The sequence below is a fragment of the Pectinophora gossypiella genome, chromosome 13, assembly GCF_024362695.1.
Source record: "Pectinophora gossypiella chromosome 13, ilPecGoss1.1, whole genome shotgun sequence".
Classification (NCBI taxonomy): domain Eukaryota; kingdom Metazoa; phylum Arthropoda; class Insecta; order Lepidoptera; family Gelechiidae; genus Pectinophora; species Pectinophora gossypiella.
Window position 1 is genome coordinate 5,079,935 of NC_065416.1, and position 10,561 is coordinate 5,090,495.

A 10,561-nucleotide genomic window follows, 5' to 3' on the forward strand; every position below is an offset into this window, starting at 1 on the left:
GACTAAGTGCGTGTCGGTATACCCAAACTTTTTTATTCCGTTCGGAATCCTTAGCGAAGTTTAGCCCACACTTCGCTGGTTATTCTTATTGGTTGTTTTACTTAACATTGCTCTGCACCCACACCAAGCGTGTATATACATATATAATCGTTTTTGTTTAATGTTATGTATTTCATCATCATCAGCCGTACGACGCCCACTGCTCGGCATAGGCCTCCCCCAAGCGACGACGATCGGTCCTGCGCTGCCCGCATCCAGCGGCTCCCCGCGACCTTCACCAGATCGTCGGTCCACCTTGTAGCGGGCCTACCCACTGAGCGTCGTCCGACACGCGGCCGCCACTCCAGAACCCTTCCGCCCCAGCGGCCATCGGTTCTCCTCGCCATGTGTCCTGCCCACTGCCACTGTTATGTATTTAACAGTTCTTATTGTAGGTACACAGAAGATAGGTAAGATTACTTACGAATAAAATGGACTAATGCTTCAGCTTATTTGTAGTAGAAATCTGATAATGAGTATAAACAAAAAAAAAATTGCAATGTACTTACCATTAACATTACAATGGAACACGTTTTAATTTCTTGCTTTTTATTCTTCATATAATTTAGTAAGTATGTCGTAATTCCCGTCATATAAACACTTATTCTATAATTGCTACCAGTAATTTCAACTCCACCATAAATTCGAAATTTTATATATTTGAATTTCCATACACATGTTGGTAAAATTTTCTGCCGCATAATTCATAATTAAAACACATAATAACGGGTTCATACAACGCATAATTCATGTTTGTTTTTGAATTTTTCAATAGTTTTTAATTCTATACTTTTGCGATGAAAACTTCCACCTGACTCAGAATCATGAGCCGAATCATCCCCCTGCTCTGCATTCCTTACGACGTCACTTACACGTTACGTCGCATCATGTCACTTACGATATCAACTCATAATCATCAAGTTTTCGTTACGGTGTCACCTATATATATTTTCGTGGAAAAATGTAATGTTTTTGTGTGTTTATGAGATCAGCTCTAACATAATTTATAATTTATATACCTAGTAAATTATTTTGTATCTGGAGTAAATATTGCTTATTAAAAAAAAAACATAATAATAGTAATTAAATTGTCGAATATAAAACGACCGTATTATTTATGATAAAACAGATTGTTTACAGTATAAGTATCGTCCATTACTTCCTATCCGTGAACCAAGTAACCCATAGAATAATGTTATATTTTTTGTAGTCGATATCAAATTCACATCGCTCGTATTTGTGTAAGTAATACTTATATTTAATTATAATAATTTAATGGTACCTTCTTAGATAAAGTTGTTTGTTCTATTAATAACAGTAAAGTATAATAACGTAAAGTGTTGTAGATAAGACTTTGAAATAATTGTCGCCGAGGAAACGAATAAGTACACCACGGAATCGAAGAAAGAGGTCGGAATGACCAAGGAAGTGCGAAACGCGCGCCAAACAACTATGAGCAAATAATTCAACCTATACTTTGCCTTCGACTCGTCTGCAAACTTTACGACACACGGAAATATGGTCGGCTATTTATCAAAAAAATCTTTTGTATACAGTATATTATTATAACGAAAATGTATGATAAAGTTGCAGCCTATCACATAAAATACACATTGCAAATAAAGTGGCTATGGATGTTGAAAAGCAGTAGAGCTATCGTAGTTATATCTTTGCAGGTGTAGTAGTAAAAAAGAGTAGGATTGAACCGGCGACAGTGGTTTTCATACAAAAACGCGTTAGAACCTTTTCAAACTCTTTCTTCTATTCCGTGGAGTACACCTACAGCAGATTATACAGGAACGCCGTATTCCTTGCAGAGTTTGGCGACGTGGTGGGCGGCTACAGCAGCGCGTCGCGGCAACGTCGCCACGTCGTCACCGGTCGCTTGCCGCACGTTGAAAGCTTGCAGGCGACATGTTCCAGCCATCATTCGGCCTATCACCCTAAGGACAACAGTTCTTGCTCTTGCAAACAACATAAGACGATTCCGTAACGTAACACTATACAAACAAACTAATTATAAAACCTATAATTCTTCTCTTGCCGAGCTAATGTAGTTTTAAATAATATTGGTCAATAAAAAATCCAATGCGTAATTAAGTAGGTTACACATGAAAGCTATAATGAATTAACTTTTCAAATTTTTTACTTGGCTGGAATCAGGGTTATAAAAGTAACGTTTTATCACAATCGCGGAATTCGCGAATCTACGTTAGAACAGTTCAAAGAGAATATAAATCAATATGGCACAGTTTAGCTAGCTCAACGCACACGTGTGAAATAGACAACGCCGCAGTACTGTCGAACTCAAAGTCGAACTTATTTAGAATTTGGAAAAGATACACATAAACGTGAAAACAAAAAGAATATAAGCACCTAATATCCAATATCAATAATCTACTAATATCTGTTAAATTGATTCACTCATCGTATCAACTCGGTTACTCGTTAGGAGCTACCACTTACCTGATAGTACACGGTGGCTGGAGCTCAGGCAATAGAAAGTCGATCTCGTAATAGACGACTTGTATCGCCGGCCCGCTGTCGTCCCGGATGACAAGGTGTTTAGCACATGTTTCTCCTGGGCGGATGCTCACGCATTTTGCTGTAAAAAAAGGAAACATAAAAATATCTTACAGTCTACACTTAGAATAGTTTTAGATGAGGGGTATATATATCACGTGGTTTCAAGGAGCCACTGAGCGAGGGAGAAGTGCAGCTGCTGTAACCATCAGTGAGCGCCCCATTTCACCTTAAATACCATAATTGTTATAATTATTTATGATTTTGCCTCCAATTTATGTGTAAGCAAAATATAAGCACCAGCTAAATACTACAGCCGTAACATGGCGGGCAAGGCGAGAGGGACACCAATTTTGTTGGTTAAAATATAGCGATAAACGCGATATGCGTGGAGCATTCTATGGGGATTGAAACGCAAATGTACTATCTTATGATATTACGATAAGTATACCAGAAGAAAAGAATGACTTGCCTACAATCTCGTACAGAACAAGAAGGCCAAAGTCTTGCAATGATTTGTGCCATTTCAAGACTTTCTCTACGGGGCCAGAAAATGCTCGAGCTCCACTTTTATGTAGATCCTAAAAAAGAAGATAATTAAATTATAGAGTAGGTTTACGTAACCTACTATACATAACCTCCGCAGAGCCACAAATAATCAAAGACAACTTGCAGTCACTGTTGATACGAAGTTTTTTGATATAAGTATATTGTAGATACTTTGTGAAAAGTTTAATTGAATAAATAAACTCACTCGTATTTTTTCAGCTCGCGTCTTCACAGGAAACTGAGTATCGTTTTTCTGCGAGTCGTTATCCTTAAAAGGAGCTTTGGCCGCAGGTAGAGATGTTGAAATTGGAGCTACAATATTCAAAGAAGTAAGTTAAGTACGATTTGAAATTTCAAATGTAAAATAAAATGATACATAAAAGTTATTGACCAATAACATTTTTAGATTCGGTAGATTTTTTTTACCGTCTATAAAAAATCAAGGAGGTTGTTGGAATTGCATAGTATTCGTATATGTTAGCCTGCGAGGAGTGGGTTTATATACTACCTCAGCCTACGACTTCGATGATTCAGGCGAGATGTGTGCTTAACATAGGTGTGTCTATGTATGCGCGTATGTTTGTCCACGCATTACTCAGGAACTAAAAATCATATCGGGTTTTTTTTATTGGTTTAAGTTTTGTACAACCTAGGAAAAAATGCAAGTTTCATAAAAATCAGCTTAGCAAATAAATATTATGGAGCAATGATCGCGTTGATATCTTTTGTATGACTAAAGCCCTTGTTGGTATTAGTAGACAACAAGAAGCCTTGAACAAACAAGTACTTATCTGCCTAATAAAGCAGTTACAAGGAGTAACGGTTACAAGATGAAGTAAATACATAGGTACCTGTTATTATGGGCTGTTTCTGATTTTGATTACACTGAATGCCGCCCGGGGTAAATGTTTGGGGCTTGGGGCTTGGGGTTTGGGGCTTCAAATGTTCTTCACGGTGCAATGGTGGCAGCGGGGCTAAATAAATACATGGGTAAGGATGTATGGGTATGCCAGTTGATATATTTTGTACAATTTTACTACATTATTAAAGAAGCAGACACAATTTACGCTCGCACGGTCCCTATCGGAGTAGGTAAAAACGACAACTTAAGTGGAGAACAAAGTGAGATTTTTGTCTTTTGCAAAATTGTAGTGAAGTGATAAAATAATTTATTTACCTCTAGAAGTAGAATGGACTTGCGATGTAAAAGTTTTGGAACTGTTCCGATCAGCCCCGATAAAGTTGCGATTTTCGTAGTCATTTAAATACGGAAAACCAATGTTTGACGAATATGGACTCTGAGTTTGCTTCAACTGTTGTTGTCTTTGACCTGCTAAAATGTAAATTATTATTGATTTGTACTCTTATTTCTTTCATATTGGAATCAAAACCAAGTAAGCAGTAGTACCTACAGACAAACCGTCATACTCAGACAAAACAACATATCAGGCTCCTTTGACACCAGGATTGCCGAGGTTGGTACTCCACCTCACATCACACACGATAGAAGACACACATAAACAGCCTGTAATACGTCCCACTGTTGGGCACAGGCCTCCCCTCAATCAACCGGAAGGGGTATGGAGCATGCTCCACCACGATAGAAGAAGAAGAGAGAAACAGGGCAAGGTAAAAACATCGGGAAATAATTAGATATCTAAACAATTACCTGCAATGCAAGTAGCATTATTCTCACTTGTACCCAAGTACCGGGCATCAATATCATGCAGGGTTTGACTTCGACCAGGAAACTAAAAAAAAGTTAATATTAGTGTTTTTGGAGGTACCTACGACTACTTCATGTTCATGTAAGATATCAGTATCTCAAACATTACATTACAATGTAAAAATTTAGGAGGCACCTAACAATGGGAATTGGAATAGGCTTGAACTTTATATACCTACATACATAAACTCACTGGAATAAGCAGAGACTATGGGAATTCCATTTGCTTCGATCCATCCTGACACATTTCTCTGCTTTCTCCACATTGATCAATCGTTTCACAGACGGATCAGAGTAGATAGTACTATTTTTTAAGGACATCTCCAATTTGGTCTACTTAACTTTAGATTAATTTTATATAAATATCATTATCAGCCGTACGACGCCCACTGCTGGGCATAGGTCTCCCCCAAGGATCTCCACAATTTTACTACATGATCAACAATATATAAATATATTTATACCTAAATATTCCACTTCATAGAAACTGGATCCACCGAAAGTTATATGACACCAATATTTGAACATAAGTGCCTATTTTCCTACAAATGACCTATTCCCTTCCATATCGAAAAAATCATCGTAATTTTTGTCTTATTGCCAATCTGAAGAAACAAGGCACATATTTGCAATGCATTTCTCTATTTATGTAAGTACCTATTATGTGATCGAAGGGTGTAGAACGCCGTGACTTTCTTTATTATTGATGAAAGGTTGTCTGTTCATCAATAGAACGATGTATGTAGGAAAGGCATATTTACGTGTAGGTATCTTATGAATGAATCTGTCTCTTGTGAATCGATTTTTTTTCGTAATGTACATAGGTGTAAGATATTTGTACAATGCGGGATAAGTAATAATACTAATAATAGCTAGAAAGTAGGCAATACTTAGCACACATTAAGTAATAGTTACTACGTGCAATACTCTGTAGTGTTAGAGAAAGAATATACCTTCCTCCAAGTCTATAGTGCATATACGAGTAAGTGGCACAGTGCATTGCTATTGCGCATACCTATGTACCAATCTGCTATATAGAGTATTATAAATACGAAAGTAATTCTGTATACTGTATGTCTGATGGGTACTTTCCAGCTACGTACTTACTATAAGTAGTCCCACTTACCGGGACAACCGAGCTCGATGAGGAGGAAAGTGGACAGCTTGTTAGATATGGTTCTCTTGATACCAAGTGCTAATAGATTTGACGATCCATTTATGATATGAGTAAGTAGGAGATAAGGGTAGCTGCAAGTTTTCTTCCGATTACTTGTAACTCTACCCACCCCATTAGAGATTATGGGACCAACGGCTTAACGTGCCCTCCGAAGCACGGAATCATCTTACTTTTTCGGACAATCAGGTGATTCAAGCCTTACCAAAGGACAGTCTCACAAAGTGATTTCGACAATGTCCCCGTCGGGAATCAAACCCGGACCTCCAGATCGTGAGCCTAACGCTCTAACCACTAGACCATCGAGGCTGTTACCGGAGGGGGGGTATGGAGCATACTCTGCTGCTCCAATGCGGGTTGGTGGAGGTGTTTTGGAGATGTTACACCCTCCGGTTGATTGAGGGGAGGCCTGTGCCCAGCAGTGGGACGTATATAGGCTGTTTATATATGTATGTATGTAATAATAATGTTTCACTGTGAAGTTGAATGTATATGTAAGTAACTCTAACTTACATTAGGCACGTAGGATGCAGAAGGGCCAGTAACATGTGTTACGGGCATAAAACCCGGCCCGTGTTGAATAGGAAACTCCGCACAGTAGCCACCGAAGTATACACCTTCTTGCCTGGGACATAAAAAACAAAATACCTATGTTATTCTTTAAAAAAATCGTGATTCCTGTTTTTGTTAGCATTAAAGCTAGCGCCTCCGATTTATTCCACAAAAAACATAATTATGTAACCTACGTAAAAATCTTAAATATATACTCACAAGATATTATTAATTCCTGTATTCAGTGAGAAAGGGGGCCTCGTTTGATTTCCTTGAGCATAATCTATAAATAAATATGAAGAGACGCCCAATAAATTATTATTGACAAATATAGCTTTACTTTACTAACTGTACATATTTGCAATTTATCAATATCAATACACACCTGCGTTCACTCTTGGCTCCTTTACAATAAATCTATCCATTTTAAGGAGTTTAAATTTTATGATTGATAAAGTTTTAATTTGCCGCCAATATCCAGATTTTAGAAAAAAAACAATTGAATGTACGATATTATTGTAAAAAAATATAAATAACTTCTTAGTGGCCAGTATTTTTTAACGTTAATGTTTTTTTATTTATAAGTTTTGGCGTGAGTCCGTAGTGCACTAGTGAGTGTACTACGTCACTACGTATTCACGCCATTTATAATTACCTACAATGGTTATACTTTTGATTTGAAAAGGGCAAAAAAGGGCCGGTCGAGTCGTTACACATTACGGAAACTAAAACTTAATAATATTTTAAATATTATATTTACGTCACACATGTATTAAGTAGGTATGAAAATTACGTCATGTTATTATAAGAGGTTCATTTTGACTCATACCATATAAGACAGTGATATTTTTATACTTACATACCCTAAGTTCATGGTTTTAAAGAGGAATTTATACCATTATTATAATGACTTAATTTGCGCCACCATTGGAGACTTTTATCATAAAATACGGCCTACCGCCAACAACATATCGGAATAATGCTTAAGAATAGCAATAAAAGATTTGGCATTTTATACGATTCAAATGTTAAAGTGAAGTCATCAAATATGAAAGAAATCAAAACTGCAGATTAGGCTGTATGACTTTGTTCCTCCTTTGTTCATTGCCTTTGCGATAGAGAAAATGAAAATACCACTTCTTGACAATGATAGTTTGTGTGGCTTTTTTTGACGGGAAACGGGAACGGGACAGTTGCTTTCTTAACTTTTCTTAACGGGACAGTTGCGTTGCTAATAATCTAAATAATTAATACGAAGTGGTGTTTTGTGGTTAATGATCGCATTAAGTTAGTCGGAAGACATTCGCGAGTGTTATTATATCGGAGTATTCAATAAACAAAGTGTATCTGCCTATTTTCGCTTCGTGCCAGGAAGCCGCTTCATAACTCAAAAGTTTATGCGGACTTTTGAGTTAATAAATAATAATAAAGCTTAGGTTTCATCATCATCATCTTTCATCATTTCATCAATCATCAAGAAAAAAAATACGTAAGACATGGCTGTATGGGCATAGTTCCCTTTGCCTTACCCTTCGGGGAAAACCAAAACAAAAAAAAACAAAAAAAAATAACAGGTTGTGTGACGGACGGCTTTTTGGCGGGAAACGGGAACGGGACAGTTGCTTTCTTCATTGAATAATCTAAATAATTAATACGAAGTGGTGTTTTGTGGTTAATGATCGCATTAAGTTAGTCGGAAGACATTCGCGAGTGTTATTATATTGGAGTATTCAATAAACAAAGTGTATCTGCCTATTTTCGCTTCGTGTCAGGAAGCCGCTTCATAACTCAAAAGTTTATGCGGACTTTTGAGTTAATTCGTTTGGGGTTCGGAGTAGGAGTCTACTCCGAGGGTGGGGGCTTAGGTTTCATCATCATCACCTTTCATCATTTCATTAATCATCAAGAAAAAAAATACGTCAGACATGGCTGTATGGGCATAGTTCCCTTTGCCTTACCCTTCGGGGAAAACAAAAACAAAAAAAAAAAAAAAGGTTGTGTGACTTTTTGGTTGTCAAACAGACATTGACGTGACCGTGACGGCTTTTTGGCGGGAAACGGGAACGGGACAGTTGCTTTCTTCATTGAATAATCTAAATAATTAATACGAAGTGGTGTTTTGTGGTTGATGATCGCATTAAGTTAGTCGGAAGACATTCGCGAGTGTTATTATATTGGAGTATTCAATGAACAAAGTGTATCTGCCTATTTTCGCTTCGTGTCAGGAAGCCGCTTCATAACTCAAAAGTTTATGCGGACTTTTGAGTTAATTCGTTCGGGGTTCGGAGTAGGAGTCTACTCCGAGGGTGGGGGCTTAGGTTTCATCATCATCACCTTTCATCATTTCATTAATCATCAAGAAAAAAAATACGTCAGACATGGCTGTATGGGCATAGTTCCCTTTGCCTTACCCTTCGGGGAAAACCAAAACAAAAAAAAAAAAAAAAAGTGACCGTGACGTTGAATCACTCGCTGGGTTTGGTTTGGGTCAACTTTTCTAATGTTTTCCGGATTGTAATTAATTTAATGTAAATATTATCAATATATGTGCGTTATCTAACTTGTAATCACAACATGGAACTACAAGATACTTACTATAACAAATCGGAATACGTAGAAACGGTAAGTTTCTAGTTAGGTATGTCCGTAGCAGTACATCATTACTTTTTCTAATGAAAATTTCATGTTTTCAGGCTTCCGGCAATAAAGTTAGCCGGCAAACAGTGTTATGTGGTTCACAAAATATAGTATTACATGGAAAGGTGATAGTTCAAAGTGACGCTATCATCAGGGGTGACTTAGCAAATGTAAAGACTGGTAGATTTTGCATTATCAGCAAGGGTTCAGTAATACGACCACCTTTCAAGAAGTTCAGCAAAGGGTAACATATATTATTTAATAATATTTTTTGGTATATCACAGTACTTACAAAAACAAGAATGAACATTTTATGTAAATATTCTTTTAATAAAAAATATATTTTAGGCTTAATTTAAAGATACCTATACCTATACTATATAAAATTATTGTTTATTATTTCAGAGTAGCATTCTTCCCTCTTCAAATGGGTGATCATGTGTTTGTCGGAGAAAACACAGTTGTTAATGCAGCTGTAGTTGGGTCATATGTGTATATTGGAAAAAATGTTGTTATTGTAAGTATCAACATAACATAACGTCACATCTGTATTCCCGAGGGACTAGACTACACTATGGTATACTCACTCGTCACCAGCTGTGTTTAAGTCCCATGTAATAGTGGGAGAGCCTATTGATGTTAGCTGGCCACAAATGTTGGAAACAATGTGATATCAAATATCTGTCATCCTAAACATCATTGTTATTAATATAGGGTACAAAAGGTAGCCTTGTTGCTAAGTAGGAATCTCATAAAACTTGCATCAAAAAATACTGATCCATCAATTCCATGGTTCCATAACAGAAAAAAATTTTTTTAGCTCCTATCAGGCCCACACATTTTTTTCTAACAAATTGTAAAAATGCCATATTCTTTTTCAGGGTAGGAGATGTGTTCTTAAAGACTGCTGTATGATAGAAGATAACTCGGTATTACCTTCAGAGACTGTTGTGCCATCATTTGCAAGGTATTCTGGCAGCCCTGCAAGACTCATTACAACACTCCCCGAAGCAATGCCTGACCTCATGACAGAATTCACGAAGAGCTACTATCAACACTTCTTACCTACCACTATGAATTAACTTCAAATGAAATAATATTATTTATTGGTAAAATTAATTTCTCCAATATTTGCACATCTGCATTACTGCTTTCTTTTATAAAGATTAATATAATTCTTAAGCTTTATATTAAAATATTATTGTTTAATTAAATTGTTGTTTATTTTTATAATAATTATTACTTTTATTACAATAATAGTTTGTTTCACAAATATAGTTAGCCCTCAGCCTCTGTTGCTGCTTCAACACTGCAACATTTTTATGTTTCTACTTTGTCAAGACTAGTGAAATCAGCAAAGA

The 10,561-nt window shown here is 36.6% G+C and overlaps 2 protein-coding genes across 5 annotated transcripts; one reads left to right on the top strand and one right to left on the bottom strand.

The window, feature by feature from the left end:
* Nucleotides 1-1,324: 1,324 nt before the first annotated feature.
* LOC126372048 (uncharacterized) lies at nt 1,325-7,154 on the bottom strand. 4 transcript variants are annotated; one of them, XM_050017562.1, is made up of 10 exons: nt 6,949-7,154; nt 6,783-6,846; nt 6,525-6,636; nt 4,781-4,862; nt 4,289-4,444; nt 3,963-4,085; nt 3,317-3,423; nt 3,035-3,143; nt 2,506-2,644; nt 1,325-1,982 (listed from the first exon to the last, which is right to left on the bottom strand). In XM_050017562.1, exons 1-10 carry the CDS (start codon nt 6,986-6,988, stop codon nt 1,829-1,831), a joined length of 1,086 nt encoding a protein of 361 aa, XP_049873519.1. In that variant the 5' UTR covers nt 6,989-7,154; the 3' UTR covers nt 1,325-1,828. The 4 variants fall into 4 exon arrangements, with proteins under 4 accessions (XP_049873519.1, XP_049873522.1, XP_049873520.1 ...); XM_050017565.1 differs by lacking the exon at nt 4,289-4,444; XM_050017563.1 differs by lacking the exon at nt 3,963-4,085.
* Nucleotides 7,155-9,017: 1,863 nt separating this feature from the next.
* LOC126372050 (dynactin subunit 5) lies at nt 9,018-10,414 on the top strand. The gene is made up of 4 exons (XM_050017568.1): nt 9,018-9,185; nt 9,257-9,444; nt 9,606-9,717; nt 10,082-10,414. Exons 1-4 carry the CDS (start codon nt 9,138-9,140, stop codon nt 10,280-10,282), a joined length of 549 nt encoding a protein of 182 aa, XP_049873525.1. The 5' UTR covers nt 9,018-9,137; the 3' UTR covers nt 10,283-10,414.
* The last annotated feature ends 147 nt before the right edge of the window (nt 10,415-10,561 follow it).

What these genes read in the sequence shown, in the direction of transcription:
- LOC126372048 (XM_050017562.1), bottom strand. Translation starts at nt 6,988, where the DNA reads ATGGATAGATTTATTGTAAAGGAGCCAAGAGTGAACGCAG. An exon ending in CGCGAGCTGAAAAAATACGA is followed by an intron (nt 3,144 to 3,316) that starts GTGAGTTTATTT and finishes CTTCTTTTTTAG; the next exon opens with GATCTACATAAAAGTGGAGC. An exon ending in TGTTCTGTACGAGATTGTAG is followed by an intron (nt 2,645 to 3,034) that starts GCAAGTCATTCT and finishes CTTTTTTTACAG; the next exon opens with CAAAATGCGTGAGCATCCGC.
- LOC126372050 (XM_050017568.1), top strand. Translation starts at nt 9,138, where the DNA reads ATGGAACTACAAGATACTTACTATAACAAATCGGAATACGTAGAAACG. An exon ending in TTCAAGAAGTTCAGCAAAGG is followed by an intron (nt 9,445 to 9,605) that starts GTAACATATATT and finishes TTATTATTTCAG; the next exon opens with AGTAGCATTCTTCCCTCTTC. An exon ending in TTGGAAAAAATGTTGTTATT is followed by an intron (nt 9,718 to 10,081) that starts GTAAGTATCAAC and finishes ATTCTTTTTCAG; the next exon opens with GGTAGGAGATGTGTTCTTAA.